Source organism: Bufo gargarizans, chromosome 11 (assembly GCF_014858855.1).
Source record: "Bufo gargarizans isolate SCDJY-AF-19 chromosome 11, ASM1485885v1, whole genome shotgun sequence".
Classification (NCBI taxonomy): domain Eukaryota; kingdom Metazoa; phylum Chordata; class Amphibia; order Anura; family Bufonidae; genus Bufo; species Bufo gargarizans.
Window position 1 is genome coordinate 6,903,922 of NC_058090.1, and position 18,354 is coordinate 6,922,275.

An 18,354-nucleotide genomic window follows, 5' to 3' on the forward strand; every position below is an offset into this window, starting at 1 on the left:
CCCCCCTCCCGCTCACCAGGGAGGTGGCGTCTGGGGCGACCAGTAAAAAGTCGCGCCCAAAACATTTCTCCTTCTCGGGTGACTATTTTTTATTTTATTTTTTTAACAGACAATTGAAGAAAACGAAGTTTACCTCCTGCACGACGAGATCTGGGTCTACGACACGGAAGACGGTTTGTGGTAGGTTGTCCTGGAGGTGGGTGATCCTCCGTATCTTACACGTCCCGCATTCACTAAAGCCTTCCGTGTACAAAGCCGCACGTTTTTGTGCGTTTTGTGCAAAGTTTGCAGCTTTACACTTTCTGAAACCACTTTTTTTGTTTTTTGTAAAGTAAAGGTAGGCAGGGCTTAGTAGAAGAGGCGGGGCTGACACATTTACTATTATTTACGCCCACAGGCTTAGCTTTTGTGGTCTATGGGCAGCGCAGAATGTGACAAGTTTATTATGACGTCTTATCAAAACCCATGAACGAAACGGTGGACGCCAGTCTTTAGTAGATGAGCCCCTCTGTGTGTTCTAATCCTGCTGTTATCTTGGCCCTGGTTGTAGGCAGATGCACCTGACAGACGGTGACCTCCCCCCCTCCATGTCCGGCAGTTGTGGCGCTTGTCTGAATGGAAAGCTGTATATTTTCGGTGGATATTTTGATAAGGGCTACAGTAATCAGGTAATGTCTGCGGTCAGCAGCTGAGAAATATCTGGGTGGGACATCGAGGCTCCAGGAGATTACTACATACAGATATATACAGCCACCACTAGAGGGAGCTCAGGAGATTACTGCATACAGATATATACAGCCACCACTAAGAGGAGCTCAGGAGATTACTACATACAGATATATACAGCCACCACTAGAGGAGCTCAGGAGATTACTGCATACAGATATATACAGCCACCACTAGAGGAGCTCAGGAGATTACTACATACAGATATATACAGCCACCACTAGAGGGAGCTCAGGAGATTACTAGATACAGATATATACAGCCACCACTAGAGGGAGCTCAGGAGATTACTGCATACAGATATATACAGCCACCACTAGAGGAGCTCAGGAGATTACTACATGCAGCTATATACAGCCACCACTAGAGGAGCTCAGGAGATTACTACATACAGATATATACAGCCACCACTAGAGGGAGCTCAGGAGATTACTGCATACAGATATATACAGCCACCACTAGAGGGAGCGCAGGAGATTACTACATACAGATATATACAGCCACCACTAGAGGGAGCTCAGGAGATTACTGCATACAGATATATACAGCCACCACTAGAGGGAGCTCAGGGGATTACTACATACAGATATATACAGCCACCACTAGAGGGAGCTCAGGAGATTACTATATACAGATATATACAGCCACCACTAGAGGGAGCTCAGGAGATTACTACATACAGATATATACAGCCACCACTAGAGGGAGCTCAGGGGATTACTACATACAGATATATACAGCCACCACTAGAGGGAGCTCAGGAGATTACTACATACAAATATATACAGTCACCACTAGAGGGAGCTCAGGAGATTACTACATACAGATATATACAGCCACCACTAGAGGGAGCTCAGGAGATTACTACATACAGATATATACAGCCACCACTAGAGGGAGCTCAGGAGATTACTACATACAGATATATACAGCCACCACTAGAGGGAGCTCAGGAGATTACTGCATACAGATATATACAGCCACCACTAGAGGGAGCTCAGGAGATTACTACATACAGATATATACAGCCACCACTAGAGGGAGCTCAGGAGATTACTGCATACAGATATATACAGCCACCACTAGAGGGAGCTCAGGAGATTACTACATACAGATATATACAGCCACCACTAGAGGGAGCTCAGGAGATTACTACATACAGATATATACAGCCACCACTAGAGGGAGCTCAGGAGATTACTGCATACAGATATATACAGTCACCACTAGAGGGAGCTCAGGAGATTACTGCATACAGATATATACAGCCACCACTAGAGGGAGCTCAGGAGATTACTGCATACAGATATATACAGTCACTACTAGAGGGAGCTCAGGAGATTACTGCATACAGATATATACAGCCACCACTAGAGGGAGCTCAGGAGATTACTACATACAGATATATACAGCCACCACTAGAGGGAGCTCAGGAGATTACTACATACAGATATATACAGCCACCACTACAGAGAGCTCAGGAGATTACTGCATACAGATATATACAGCCACCACTAGAGGGAGCTCAGGAGATTACTACATACAGATATATACAGCCACCACTAGAGGGAGCTCAGGAGATTACTACATACAGATATATACAGCCACCACTACAGAGAGCTCAGGAGATTACTGCATACAGATATATACAACTACCACAAAAGTGAGCTCAGGAGATTACTGCATACAGATATATACAGCCACCACTAGGGGGAGCTCAGGAGATTACTACATACAGATATATACAGCCACCACTAGAGGGAGCTCAGGAGATTACTACATACAGATATATACAGCCACCACTAGAGGGAGCTCAGGAGATTACTACATACAGATATATACAGACACCACTAGCGGTGCTCAGGAGATTACTACATACAGATATATACAGCCACCACTAGAGGGAGCTCAGGAGAGTACTACATACAGATATATACAGCCACCACTAGAGGGAGCTCAGGAGATTACTGCATACAGATATATACAGCCACCACTAGAGGGAGCTCAGGAGATTACTACATACAGATATATACAGCCACCACTAGAGGGAGCTCAGGAGATTACTACATACAGATATATACAGCCACCACTAGAGGGAGCTCAGGAGATTACTGCATACAGATATATACAGCCACCACTAGAGGGAGCTCAGGAGATTAGTACATACAGATATATACAGCCACCACTAGAGGGAGCTCAGGAGATTACTGCATATACAGCCACCACTAGAGGGAGCTCAGGAGATTACTACATACAGATATATACAGCCACCACTAGAGGGAGCTCAGGAGATTACTACATACAGATATATACAGCCACCACTAGAGGGAGCTCAGGAGATTACTATATACAGATATATACAGCCACCACTAGAGGGAGCTCAGGAGATTACTACATACAGATATATACAGCCACCACTAGAGGGAGCTCAGGAGATTACTATATACAGATATATACAGCCACCACTAGAGGGAGCTCAGGAGATTACTATATACAGATATACAGCCACCACTAGAGGGAGCTCAGGAGATTACTATATACAGATATATACAGCCACCACTAGAGGGAGCTCAGGAGATTACTACATACAGATATATACAGCCACCACTAGAGGGAGCTCAGGAGATTACTACATACAGATATATACAGCCACCACTAGAGGGAGCTCAGGAGATTACTACATACAGATATATACAGCCACCACTAGAGGGAGCTCAGGAGATTACTACATACAGATATATACAGCCACCACTAGAGGGAGCTCAGGAGATTACTACATACAGATATATACAGCCACCACTAGAGGGAGCTCAGGAGATTACTGCATATACAGCCACCACTAGAGGGAGCTCAGGAGATTACTACATACAGATATATACAGCCACCACTAGAGGGAGCTCAGGAGATTACTATATACAGATATATACAGCCACCACTAGTACTTACCTCTGTGTATTCCTCCACAGCTGTTTTACGTGGACCTGCGGTCCGGCACTGGAGAACTCACATGGAAGCAAGTCAAGAGTTTTAAGGGTCACCCACCGACAGCTCGGGACAAGCTTTCCTGCTGGGTTTATAAAAAACAGTAAGTGAGCGCGGCCCCCTTACATCCTGCAGCCCGCACCGCTCTTACTCCATATGTACTGCTTAGGCTACTTTCTCACAAGCGTTTGTTTTCTGGTATTGGGATCCGTTATAGGGTCTCAATACCGGAAAAAAACGCTTCTGTTTTGTCCCCATTCATTGTCAATGGGAAAAAACTGTAACTGAACAGAACGGAGCGCTCCTCTAGATTCGCTAGAGCAGCTTTCCTATCTTCCAGATATAAAACAAGAAAGGAAAGAATCCTTCAGAAGAAAGGAAAATCCTACCTTAAAGGGAACCTGTCATCTCTTTAACCTATAGAGCCGCGGACACTTACACGGATAGATCTCCGCTAGCATGTCCGCAATATACCTGTCCCATAGCTCCGTGTGGTTTTATTTTGTTTAAAAAATGATTTTATAGATATGTAAATTAGCCAAGTAAGGTGCCCAAGGCGCGGTTACTTACGGTAAAGGAGCCCAGCACCGCCTGCATCCAGGAATCTCCTCCGTGCTCACAAAGTTACAGTGCCGAAATCTCGCAATGCGCAGTTCGTTCACTGAGGGTGATGCCAGCAAAGGGAACGAACACTTTGCCGGCACTGTGCATGCGCTAGCTCACACATTGCGAGATTTCGACACTGTAACTTTGTGAGCAAGGAGGAGATTCCTGGATGCAGGCGGTGCTGGGCTCCTTTACCGTAAGTAACCGCGCCTTGGGCACCTTACTTGGCTAATTTACATATCTATAAAATCATTTTTTAAACAAAATAAAACCACACGGAGCTATGGGACAGGTATATTGCGGACATGCTAGCGGAGGTCTATCCGTGCAAGTCCGCAGCTCTATAGGGTAAAACTAGGTGACCGAATCCCTTTCAGGGAGTCCATGCAGATCCTGGGTCTAAGGACATCATGCGTCACCTCACAAGATGCAGTGCTCTCATCATGGGACAGAGACCACCGTAAAGAACTCCCTATCCTGGTGGTTGAATCTGGAAAGTCTAAAGAAAGGAGTTCCCTGGAACATGTCTCCAGCAATAGTGATCACCACGGATGCAAGTCGGAGAGGTTGGGGCGCCCATTTGAGAGATTGCTTCTTTCAGGGAACAGCCAGAGGTCACACATTTCAGAGAACCGAAGGCCGTTCTGGAGACACTAAGGGCAGCAGAGCATCTACTTCAGGGTCAACGCATCAAGGTACTCTCAGACGCTATGACCACGGTCTGCTATCGAAAGCGCCAGGGAGGAACAAGAAACCCCTTTTCTTCAGAGTCTGACAAACCAAATATTTACTTGGGCAGAAAAGAACTTTCTTTCCATCTCGGCTATTCACCTAAAAGGAGCATACAACTCCACGGCAGTGGGGTCGACACAACTTCAGCCCAGGAGAGCGGATTCTACAATAATCGTAGAGAACTAGGTAATGGAGGTACAGGGAGTGCAGAATTATTAGGCAAGTTGTATTTTTGAGGATTAATTTTATTATTGAACAACAACCATGTTCTCAATGAACCCAAAAAACTCATTAATATCAAAGCTGAATATTTTTGGAAGTAGTTTTTAGTTTGTTTTTAGTTTTAGCTATTTTAGGGGGATATCTGTGTGTGCAGGTGACTATTACTGTACATAATTATTAGGCAACTTAACAAAAAACAAATATATACCCATTTCAATTATTTATTTTTACCAGTGAAACCAATATAACATCTCAACATTCACAAATATACATTTCTGACATTCAAAAACAAAACAAAAACAAATCAGTGACCAATATAGCCACCTTTCTTTGCAAGGACACTCAGAAGCCGCCATCCATGGATTCTGTCAGTGTTTTGATCTGTTCACCATCAACATTGCGTGCAGCAGCAACCACAGCCTCCCAGACACTGTTCAGAGAGGTGGACTGTTTTCCCTCCTTGTAAATCTCACATTTGATGATGGACCACAGGTTCTCAATGGGGTTCAGATCAGGTGAACAAGGAGGCCATGTCATTAGATTTTCTTCTTTTATACCCTTTCTTGCCAGCCACGTTGTGGAGTACTTGGACGCGTGTGATGGAGCATTGTCCTGCATGAAAATCATGTTTTTCTTACCTTGCAGACTTCTTCCTGTACCACTGCTTGAAGAAGGTGTCTTCCAGAAACTGGCAGTAGGACTGGGAGTTGAGCTTGACTCCATCCTCAACCCAAAAAGGCCCCACAAGCTCATCTTTGATGATACCAGCCCAAACCAGTACTCCACCTCCACCTTGCTGGCGTCTGAGTCGGACTGGAGCTCTCTGCCCTTTACCAATCCAGCCATCTGGCCCATCAAGACTCACTCTCATTTCATCAGTCCATAAAACCTTAGAAAAATCAGTCTTGAGATATTTCTTGGCCCAGTCTTGACGTTTCAGCTTGTGTGTCTTGTTCAGTGGTGGTCGTCTTTCAGCCTTTCTTACCTTGGCCATGTCTCTGAGTATTGCACACCTTGTGCTTTTGGGCACTCCAGTGATGTTGCAGCTCTGAAATATGGCCAAACTGGTGGCAAGTGGCATCTTGGCAGCTGCACGCTTGACTTTTCTCAGTTCATGGGCAGTTATTTTGCGCCTTGGTTTTTCCACACGCTTCTTGCGACCCTGTTGACTATTTTGAATGAAACGCTTGATTGTTCGATGATCGCGCTTCAGAAGCTTTGCAATTTTAAGAGTGCTGCATCCCTCTGCAAGATATCTCACTATTTTTGACTTTTCTGAGCCTGTCAAGTCCTTCTTTTGACCCATTTTGCCAAAGGAAAGGAAGTTGCCTAATAATTATGCACACCTGATATAGGGTGTTGATGTCATTAGACCACACCCCTTCTCATTACAGAGATGCACATCACCTAATATGCTTAATTGGTAGTAGGCTTTCGAGCCTATACAGCTTGGAGTAAGACAACATGCAGAAAGAGGATGATGTGGTCAAAATACTCATTTGCCTAATAATTCTGCACGTAGTGTATGCGTCCCTAGACGTTGGTTACAAAAAGAGCAAATGTATGAAGGGACGTAAAAATAAAGCTTTATTCAATGCATAACGTAGAAAAACGTGTAGATGTGAATACCCCACAAGTAGTCGTGTTGGGCCAAAGACCGGTCCAGTAATACTCGAAAGGGTGCACAGAAATGTGGTCACTGCCCACTCGGTGTGTAGTGTGGGGGAACACTGTGAACACCCTACACTTGATACGGACCCGGATAATAATGTATACAAATCCCACCGCTGCTAGTGATTGGATGTGATGCCGCTGCACTAGCTATGAGCTGGTGGGATAAGTACTAAACGGAATGGTATAACCACTGGGAAGAACAGGTCTCGCAAAGAGCAGCCCAGTGGGATAACATTCGCAGCATTATCAAACTGTCCAGTACAAAGTCAGTCACTGGGCAGTTCTGGTCAGCAAGAGGGATGGCGGTGCACTGTACCGTCCTCGGACACTCGTGCGGTGCACAACAAGAACAGGTGATTGCTGGTCTGGCTCTTCATTTCAATAGTTTCTATTGAGGAATTTTTTTGACATATAAGAAAGAAACAAAACCGGGAGTACCGGTCAGGATACATCATGAAGTATTTCAATTGCGAGATGCAACAGCGCATTGCGCCAATTTAAGAATAAAGGAAGTACCATAGCAATGATGCATATAAGTGTGCAAGCAGCATATATAGCATTACATATACATTCAGCGAGCCTGTGAGATGGTACAGTTACGGATATCGCCACCTAGTCAGGTCAAACCCTGAAGCCTATTGAGTCCAATGCATGTATCAGGAGTGTGATTCAGTACTAGTTTCTAAGGTAGTGAGCAGAGTGCAGACCATTGCAGCTGGAGCTTGCTGAAACTACCATTTCCCATTGATATAATTCTTTCATAAGCAAACGTCGTGTTTATTGCAGAGATTAGCTCACACAGCTTCGGCATGTCTGGAGATTACCGGTGTCTCAATAACATTAGTTTAGCTAAAACACAAATTATATAAAAAAGTGTTTTATATTGAGTCGGGACATTGTTAATGCCTATAAAAAGTAGGACCAGCTGATCTTATTCTAAAATAGTCGGCTCATCATGGCAGTGCAGGCAGACCAATAAGAACCAAGGGCCGGACATTGCCAAATGATGTGGAAAAGTGTTCCTTTATTACCACAGCCCCCCCAGCAAAGATTAGAAACGCCGGGGTAAATAATTGCCAGTCTGTCTGGCGTATAATACTAATGTAAAACAGTTTTTAGCGCCGATTCAATGTGGGAGGTGCATTTGAGATATTTGTGGATCGCCTTAAAGGGGTTATCCCATCATTGACAATGGGGGCCTATCGCTAGGGTATGCCCCCATTGTCTGATAGGTGCGGGTCCCCGCTGGGACCTGCACCTACAAGGAGAACGGAGCCGGGGAGAGTTGTGGCTGGAGGACCCCGGGTTTCCCGGAGTCCGTCCACCACCAGGCGCAGCTCCCCGCCTCTCCCATTGAAGTGAATGGGAGCGCACTGCGCATGCGCGGCCACCGCTGGGACCCGCACCTACAAGGAGAACGGAGCCAGGGAGAGTCGTGGCTGGAGGACCCCGCTCCCATTCATTTCTATGGGGCCGACGGAAATAGCAGAGCCAGCGCTTGGCTATTTTCGGCGGCTCCATAGAAATGAATGGAGGGCGGCTGCGCATGCACAGTGCACCCTCCTCAAGTTTCTCCGCTCCGTTCTGCTTGTAGATGCGGGTCCCAGCGGCGGGACCCGCACCTATCAGACAATGGGGGCATAGCCTAGCGATGGGTCCCCATTGTCTATGATGGGATAACCCCTTTAAGGGCTCCAAGCCATTCGGTATCTGTAATGGATATATCTAAGGTTCTCTCCCATGTACGCATGGGATGGGAGCGTTTAAATTGGGTCGGTTGAAGTATAGAGTTGTATAGTAGTTTTTGCCCTTTGGCATTGCCTTTGCTAGCTTATCCATTTTTAAACCTGACTGCTGTAAGTTCTGCAACAAATGGTGGATCTGGAGGTATTTGTAAAATTCCGTCGCCGGGAGGGCCAGGCGGTCCCTAATTGTTTGTAAAGATTGTAACGCCTCATCCTCAAATAAGCTTTCCACACTCCGACTTGAGTCCAGAGAGACAAATCAGAGTGTGGGAGCATAGTCTGAAGCATAGATAGGGGTATAGAGGAGAGGGAAGGAGGGCTATCGGAGTCAGCTACAGTGTGATAAAGGGACCAGGCCTTTACAGATGCTGGCATTGTCGGACTCCGATGTTCGGGACTGGGGAATTTCCAAAAGGGCAGATGTAACAGATCTGTCGGCAAAAAAGGGGAGGCTTGTGCTGATTCCAAATGAACCCAAGGTATTTTTGTATCGGATCTTGCCCATCCCTTAAGCATTGACACCAATGTTGCTACATAATACAGTTTAAGGTCTGGAACAGCAAGGCCCCCCCAAGCGACAGTTCCCCCTTATAACCTCCCTAGCAACTCTGGGTTGTTTCCCTTTCCAGGCTGGTCTGGCTCTTGTACCACCAGCAACCAGCAGTCCCTAGTAACACTTGGCTCAACGCGTTTCTGTGCACACGTCTCGTGCACTTCATCAGGAGCCAAAGTAGCAGTGCACCTAAATCTGCCTAAGCCGAAACCCTAGTGTGGGAGACGGCGTGCTGCATCAACAAACATAGCCCCGGCACTGTGATGGCCGCGATGCGGCCAGCAAAACTCTGTGAATTAAAGGGCAGACACCACACCCCCATGAGCACGCCTCCCATCACCAGCCAATCCGGCTCGAGTAACACTCATACTGAACGGTCAGCTGACGAATGGGAGGGACGGAGATGCGCTCTGGGGAAAGCGCACTAGCGCTACATAGTAACATCTTAGGCCTCTTTCACACGAGCGTGACGGATTGGCCCTGGATGCGTTCAGTGAAACTCGCACTATTTTGCAAGCAAGTTCACTGTTTTGTCTGCGATTGCGCTCAGTTGTTTAGTATTTTCCGTGCGGGTGCAATGCGTTTTGATGCGTTTTTCACGCGCGTGATAAAAAACTGAAGGTTTACAAACAACATCTCTTAGCAACCATCAGTGAAAAACACATCGCATCCACACTTGCTTGCGGGCGCAATGCGTTTTTCACGCAGCCCCATTCACTTCTATGGAGCCAGGGCTGCGTGAAAAACGCAGAATATAGAACAGGCTGCGATTTTCCCGCAACGCAGAACTGATGCGTGAAAAACAACGCTCATGTGCACAGACCCATTGAAATGAATGGGTCAGGATTCAGTGCGGGTGCTGTGCATTCACGTCACGCATTGCACCCGCGCGGAAAACTCGCTCGTGTGAAAGGGGCCTAACTGTAACAAAAGAGCAACCAGGGCGCCCCCAGATGGGCTATATTACAGGAAAAGCATGCATAAGTAAACAAATAGAAGTGGCCGCTATAAGGTATATATCGGGCATATCATGTGGGATAGTGCCGATTGACACAGGCCAGAAACTGACAACTCCAAATTATATAATGGCCCATAATGCAATAAGGACCATTGAAATATGCCAGCTGATACTAAGGGAAGCAGGGGAGCAACACCATAATGATCATGGCGCGAAGAACATCAAACCGGGCGAGGTCAAGCGATGACCAACTCATTAGAATGGCACATAGGATATGGCATCATTAAGACCATTAGGTTTAATGGTCCCTAGTCTAAAGATCCACTGTGCCTCCTTCTGCAGGAGAAGACGGTCAATGTCAGAAACATGCTCACCTATGCGCCGTCTTAGCTCCCGTATGGTTTTGCCGACGTATTTTAAGCCACGTCTACACGTCATCAAGTAGACCACGCCGGTCAACTTGCAATTCACAAACGATCTTATAAAGAAAGTTTTGTCAGACAGACCAGATTGCCAGTAAAGGATTTGTTCTTATCGATATCGCAACAGAACTTGCAGGTACCAGAGAGAGGGTTCTGCAACCAAGTGTGCTCTTTAGGGCTCTGATACATACTGTGAACTAAAATGTCACGCAGGTTATGACTCCGACGATAAGTGATCGCTGGTTTAGGAGGGATCAAGTGACCAATGTCTTGGTCTGATCTAAGAATATCCCAATATTCCGACAGTACAAGACGTACTTGATCATGTGCACTGTCATAGGTGCCGATGGTTCTCGCACTCTCCTCTACTTGTGGGTTTTTCTTTGGGGATAATAGTGAGTCTCTGTTCAAGCTTAGGGAGTGTTGATATGCTTGTTTCAATAAGCTTGGAGGATAGCCTTGATGTAAGAATCTATCCTGTAGTTCATCGGCAGCCTTCCTAAAGTCCGCTAATTGGGAGCAATTTCTTCTAGCTCTTAAATATTGCCCTTTAGGGATACCCCTTTTAAGAGCCTTTGGATGACCACTTTCCCATCTCAGTAAATTATTTGTTGCTGTTGGTTTCCTAAAGATATTAGTTATAATATAACCCGAGGCATTCACAGCGATGGGTCAAGAAATGAAATGTGACTGTCACGAATTTCCGAGGAGAAGAAGCAGAGCACAGAGCATTGTGACCACATTTCTGTGCACCCTTTTACTGTATTACTGGACCGGTCTTTGGCCCAACACGACTACTTGTAGGGTATTCACCTCTACACGTTTTTCTATGTTATGCATTGAATAAAACTTAATTTTGTTTTGCTTATTTTAACGTCCCTCCATTCATTTGCTCTTTTTGTAGCCATGGCAGCAACGTGGGCAGAGAAAGCCAAGGCCTCAGTTGATCAAATTTGCAAGGCCGCTACATGGTCTATTTTCCTGACTTTTGGTAAACACTATAGGCTAGATGCTCTAGCCAACCAAGACCTGGCATTCGGACGGAAGGTCCTCCAGTCAGTAAACACCCCCCCCCCTATTTTCTGTCTAAGTTGGTAGTTCTCCAGTGGGTGCTGTCATGGAGGGACGTCGGTAAGGCTACTTTCACACTAGCAGCAGGACGGATCCGACAGGCTGTTCACCCTGTTGGATCCGTCCTGCCGCTATTTCGCAATGCTGCCAGACTGCCGCTCTCTCCCCATTGACTATAATACAGACATGGGCGGAGCTCCGGCGCAGCACGGCAGTGCGCAGTGAGAGGCTGCCGAACTAAAAATTCGGACATGCAGTACTTTTAGTGCAGCGGCCTCTCGGTGTGCACTGCCCTGCTGCGCCGGAGCACGGCCCCCGCCCCTATTATAGTCAATGGGGACAGAGGCACGGCAAAATAGCAGCAGACTGGATCCGACAGGGTGAACAGCTGGAACACTCGGGCCGGATCCGGCATTAATGCATGTCAATGGGGAAAAAATGCCAGATCCAGCATTCCGGCTTTTGGACTGAGATAAAACTGTAGCAGGCTGCGGTATTATCTCCGTCCTGAAAAGGCAAAAAGACTGAACTGAAGACGTCCTGATGCATCCTGAACGTATTTCTCTCCATTCAGAATACATTAGGGTAAAACTGATCAGTTCTTTTCCGGTATTGAGCCCCTAGGACGGAACTCGGTGCCAGAAAAGAAAAACGCTAGTGTGAGAGTACCCTTAGATCCTATTCGGTGTAGTAATTTGGAACACTGGAGACCAATAGGACATCCTCCAGTGGGTGCGGACATGTTGGACTCCTGGAAAACCATTTACCAGTAACACGAAATCTTAGTTTCTGAACCCCTTCCGGATCCAGCAAAAACGCTAGTGTGAAAGTAGCCTTGAAGGGTTTGTCTGCTGAATCTGTAATAAGTCTTACTCACTGATCCCCCTCCGCACCTGTGTTAAAGTAGCCCTAAATTAGAGCATTTGAGATGCACTCTGGTGCTCCAAATCAATGTACCCCCAAGGGGTTAATATCCACGCGTGGTTGAGAGACTGGACACTGACACAGAAGTTGGTCAAAGCAATCTCTAATTTATTACAGAAAGTAAGTGGTATTTGTATCTTCAGAAAAGGGCAGTACTTTCTGAGGCCCAGGCATTATTTCATTGGCTCAAAAGGAAGAAGAGATAAGAGAGAGGAGATAGCACCCTGGCATCTGCGCACTGGGCACTACTTTGGAATGTGAACTAATGTAAACATCTGGTTATCGTCGCCATTTTGTAATGGCGTTTATCCTAACACTAATACTGCATACTTCATATGTGACACTTCAAGGAGGTGCTTCTCTATAGGCAGTGTATACATATCATCAAGTCATATGATTGGCTTATGCATTCCTCCACAATCTATACACCTGTACAAAGATGAGAAAACAGACCCTTCTCACAGCTCAGCTCTTTGCCACCCCCCCCCCCCCCCCCCTCTTCTCCAGTCTAGAAACAAAGAGGGGGGTGGGAGACACTTGAAGAAGAAAAAGTTAACTCATTACAGTCCGAGAGATATAGAATAAAATTCACACATCTTTAACACCTGTTTCCACGCTCGCTGGGCCCTCTCTGGTGCCTCTGTTCTTTTAAAGCCTTTTGTTCTGTTTATTTTCAATTCTGCATTGTCGTGGCTCTGTTATTCCTCCTGGAATAATGGCCATAGAGGCATATATAGTGTCCGATCGCAGTATCAGATGGTGCAGGGTCACATTTTTGATAATGGGGGAATGTTAATGACCAGTTGCCAGTTTATTCATAAATTCCCAGGGGGAGTAACAACAGCACAGCACAGAGATATGAGGAAAGCGGCTCTGAATGTGATATTTCTTAGGGAATGCCAGAGAGTTAAGGGTAAGCTCTTCAGACAAGTCACTTCCATGTAGAGCCCTAATAAAGCCCCACTGGGGTGCAGCTGGACCCTGAGCTAAGGCTCTGTTCACACTCTTGGAGCTTTCGTCGCAGATTCCATCACCTTTACATGCAGGGCCCCGTTACAAATCATTGGGCTCTGTCGGGTGTGGATTCAGCCCAGCGCTGTGACTCTGGAGATGCTGCACCACAGATGTGAACAGGGCCCAAGCTGCAGTGTGTACAGAGCATGCATAGTACGCCGCGCCGACCACTGAGCCCTCCTAGATGCCAGCCGGGCGGCCATTCCTCCTGCCCCAGTCACTACTGGTAATCATTCCTCGCGTTTCTCCTGCAGGTTAATCTATTTCGGAGGCTACGGAACCCGGAGGCACAATGAGCTGGCCGACTGCTTCGACGTTCACGATGCATCGTGGGTAATTCTCCTCTTTACGCCTTTCACCCCCTTGTGTCTGAAGGCCGGACGTCCGTTCCCGGCACTCTCGTAGTCGCACTAACCTTACAGTGCACTGCGCTTTTCACTAGATTTTTGCCACTTATTAATGTACATTGTTTTTCACTTCCTCACGTTTAACATCTCTGTTGGCTGTCAGTGAATGGATGTGCTTGGTCATTAGAATAGGACTGAGCGGCACCTAGGCTATATGCAATGTATGGTGACATCACTCGCTTGGGAAGCGTCCTTATCAATCAGCTGATTGGCGGGGGTCCCCGGAGTCAGACCCCCGGCCAGTCTCATACTGATGACCTCTCCCGAGAGTAGAGTAGGTCATGAGTATCAAATTCCCGGACATCCCCTTTAACTACTGTACTGTTGGCAGGAAGGCCAGATGTTTTGGGGATGGAACAATGATCTCCATGTGTTTGACACGGCAAAGCAAGCCTGGATACAGCCCGTGGTGCAGGTAAGTCCTGGGTCGGGTAAGTCGTCCTCTTTGATCACAGCGAGCGTCTTCTAATACCTGGTCCTCGTTTTCCTCACAGAACACCCCCCCTCAGGCTCGTGCAGCCCATTCCTGCGCCCTCCTCGGGAATAAGGGATACGTGTTTGGTGGCCGCGTACTGGTGAGCGTCACTTTAATGTCGGGCTTAGGTCGGCAGAGCTTCCGGATTTCACATTGACTTGATCTTTTGTGTAATTCCAGCAAACGCGGATGAACGATCTGCACTTCCTGGACCTGGACACGTGGACCTGGTCCAGAGGGTAAGAGGCACGAGCCCCTGATCTAACCAGGGAATTGGGATGTTATCTGAAAGTAGACACTTGGCAAATTGTGTCAGCACAGACAGCTTTGTGCAACTTTTGCCTAAATGTGTAATTTCTCATAAAAATGGACAAAAAGGTATTTGTGTGTAAAAGTGAGACGTTAGCAGAAAGTTATATGGACCGCACCTCCTAGAAATAAATGTTCAACATGTGCAGAGCTCATACAGGTAAATGCACACGTTCAGGATTTAGGCTTGGTTCACACCTGAGCGTTCGCGATGGAGCGTTCTGTATGCGCGATTGTACGGGCGTTTGCAATCGCGCATACAGAGACAAGCGAGCGCCTATTGTCGCGCGTTCCCGCTGAAGTCTATGTACGGGAACGCGCGACAAGACGTCCCAAAGAAGCTCATGTACTTCTTGGGGCGTCGGGCGTTTTACAGCGCGCATACAGAGACAAGCGAACGCCCATTGTCGCGCGTTCCCGCTGAAGTCTATGTACAGGAACGCGCGACAAGATGCCCCAAAGAAGCTCATGTACTTCTTGGGGCGTTTTACAGCACGTAGGAACGCGCTGTAAAACGCTCAGGTGTGAACCCAGCCTTATGTGCAGAGAATCTGCAGTGAAATCTGGAGGTGTTCGCAGGGAAATCCGTGCGGACAATCTGCATCAATTGGTGTGGGTTTTACTCTCCCCATTGAAGTGAATAGAGAAAATCCGGTCAGAAAACATTAAAATAAATTGACATGTTGTGAATTTTAAAATCCGCACCCGCAGGTCAAAATCTGCACAGAAAAAAATCTGCATCGGGAATATGGGAATGTCAAATTCTCATAGAATACAATGTACATGACCTACAGTGAGGATTTTCCACACGCAATCCTGATCGTGTGCATTTAGCCTAGGCCTAAACTTACCTGCACAGATCTTCCTAAAATCCTCCTTTTTTTTTTTTTATAATTGTATGTTTATTATGGTATATAAAACATAAAACGTAAATACACTCCTATAATGTCATAATGCACAGAAGTTCCAAGGAGCACATCGCATACATATTGGATGAGCATATGTAACATTTGACAATATTCAATGACAGAGCAATAAAGACCAGACAAAAATAAAGCGTTGAATTAATCCAACTGAGATTATGTCCATCTCTAACTAGCCTAAGAAGCAGAAAAATAAAAAACAAAACAAAAAAAAACTGCTGTGCAAAATATCAGAAACAGAAAACCAACAAACAGGACAAGCGACATGAACAAAGACAGAGAGGGAAGGGAGGGGGGGGGGGAAACCAAACCCTTCATCCAGATTCCTCAAGGTTGCCTAGTAGCCCAATAAGTGTCCCAAATGTCCCATACAGCATTGAAGAGTGCCATTTTGTCCTGATACATAGCAGTGGAATACTCCATAGTGCGGACCTCCATTACCCTGGCATACAAGTCAGAGACCCGTGGTGGGTCGGGGCATTTCCACGATCGGGAAACTAGACAACGAGCTGTTGTTAGAATCAGAAGCAGCAGTTTAAGTGCAGGTTTTTTGACTTGTTTGGGGACCACATTAAGCAGGAAGGACATGGGTTCCGGTCGGATTTCAGTTCCAATAATGCCGGTCAGAAGAGCGCCAACCTCAGACCAGTAAGGGCCTATCTTGGGACAATCCCAGAAAATGTGAGGTAGTGTGCCTCTATGTAAGCCACATCTCCAACAATCACCCGGGACCACTGGATTCATTCTATGGAGGAGGTCAGGAGTGTGATACCAGTACATTAAGATCTTATACTGGTTCTCCTGATGGAGTACCGACATAGTTGATTTCGCTGCCCTCCTCCATATCCTAAAATCCTCCTTTAAAAAAAAAAAAAAGTAAACCTTTAAAAACCTATAAAATACAGCCCTTGAAAAGTAAGTGAACCCCAAAACCTTTATATTTTCTGTAAGTAGACAATCTGATGATTGCACTTGTCTTGACGGACTGTTGACATCTATATCCATCTTCAGTAACGTTGTGACAAAAAGGACAAGCATCAAAACAAACATTTGACCCTAAAATTTAAATGCAAGCAGAAGTTTACACATAAAGACAATGTGCAAATCTCACATATCCTGCACCCGAGCTTGTGCGCTCGAATCACCGGCACAGAGGCCGTGTAATGTACGGTCGTCATCCACATAAGTGTAGACTGCACACCGCTTCTAGGTATACATTTTCAAAATCTACATTTTCTGAGAGCGCAAAACATACTGTGTATAAAAAATATAGCCTAATAATGAATGCACACAACCACCTTCATGCAACTTTACAGCAAATAATGATTATTACCAAAAATTGGGTAAAAATTCAAATTTGCAACTAAAATGCAAAGTGTAGCCACTGACCCTAATTGATGTGTTCTGTGTAGGATCCAGATGACTGGAGAAAAGCCCCCCGGCAGATCGTGGCACACCCTAACACCAGTCGGAGACGACCAGTTGTTCCTTTTTGGAGGTCTGAGTGCCGAATGTGTGCCGCTAAGTGAGTGTCGACCGGCAGATCGATGTGACGGGTGTAATGTACGGAATTGCAGGCGTGGACAGTAGGGGGCGGGGGGCATGCAGTATTGTCATGTATGTCAGCCACTTCCGGTAAATCCACCGCTATACGTCATGTAATAAATGGCAGGACTCTTGTGTTTCCTCAGGTGATGGATGGATCTATAGCGTCAAAACCAACGTATGGGCCGAGTTTAGGCACTTGCCCCAGGATCAGCCACGGTAAGAGTCCCATCCACGCCGCAGATCGTCTATTTATTTATTTATTTATTTATTTATTTTCCAGTTACATTGTTCACCCTGTGGGATAAATACGTTTTTATTTTAATAGTTCAGGCAGCCGTATAGCACATAAACCCCATGGCATCTAAGGAGTTAAATGTCAGCGATCAGTAGACGTTGATCGCATACATTAGCCCTGTGAAACAGCAGGCACCCGGTAGCTCTGATGCCCGCTCCGAAGTGGAGGCCATCTTTAAAGAAATGACATCCACTGTACAGGAGGGGGGGGGTCTGCCCTGCAAGAGCTCCGCTGAAAAATGTGATAACTTTTTGGGGTGACTGTCCTTCAATGTCGTATCCCACTCCCAAGGGTCCAGGAAGCTGAGATTCGGGGAGTTGTTTGCTGGGCTCCGCTCACTGTAGATCTGCTTTAGCTGCGTTTCCCCCTGTCTGTGACATGAGGAGGCATTGAGATCATTGGTGACCCCCAATCAAATACCTCCCACATTAGGATTGACTACAGCCATGCCTTATTCTTCTAGCCTTTGATCGGGGGCTATACTTGAGTTTGTACGGGAGATGACGACTGCTCTCACTGTGTCTGACCAGCTGTAATGGCCTTCACCCCAGAAATGAAGAATTGCAATGCTGGAATGGTGGACATTGTGTGAGAAGAACCTGCTTTGTTGGACCTTTTAGGTTTAGACGCTAGGTTAGAGCAGCTATGAGGGAAATATAGGAAGGAATGAGTTGTAGGATATCAACCCAGTCAAGGCAGGACAGGCGTCCCCCCAGCGCGCTGAAGAAACATCCCTAAGGCCTCATGCACACGGCCGTTGTGTGGCCC

General features: G+C 46.4%; 1 protein-coding gene across 3 annotated transcripts in view; it reads left to right on the forward strand.

Moving 5' to 3' along the window:
• KLHDC1 (kelch domain containing 1) overlaps positions 1–18,354 on the forward strand; it is a 40,241-nt gene that overhangs the window by 2,118 nt on the left and 19,769 nt on the right. For all 3 annotated transcript variants that reach the window (XR_006387024.1, XR_006387023.1, XM_044271461.1), the window contains exons 2-10: positions 110–180; positions 551–668; positions 3,693–3,811; positions 13,884–13,962; positions 14,368–14,451; positions 14,531–14,611; positions 14,692–14,750; positions 17,156–17,268; positions 17,435–17,507. Coding sequence is in view for 1 of the 3 variants with exons in the window: in XM_044271461.1 (XP_044127396.1) it covers positions 110–180; positions 551–668; positions 3,693–3,811; positions 13,884–13,962; positions 14,368–14,451; positions 14,531–14,611; positions 14,692–14,750; positions 17,156–17,268; positions 17,435–17,507 (797 nt within the window). In the remaining 2 variants the exon portion in view is untranslated. The remainder of the gene's footprint in view (positions 1–109; positions 181–550; positions 669–3,692; positions 3,812–13,883; positions 13,963–14,367; positions 14,452–14,530; positions 14,612–14,691; positions 14,751–17,155; positions 17,269–17,434; positions 17,508–18,354) is intronic.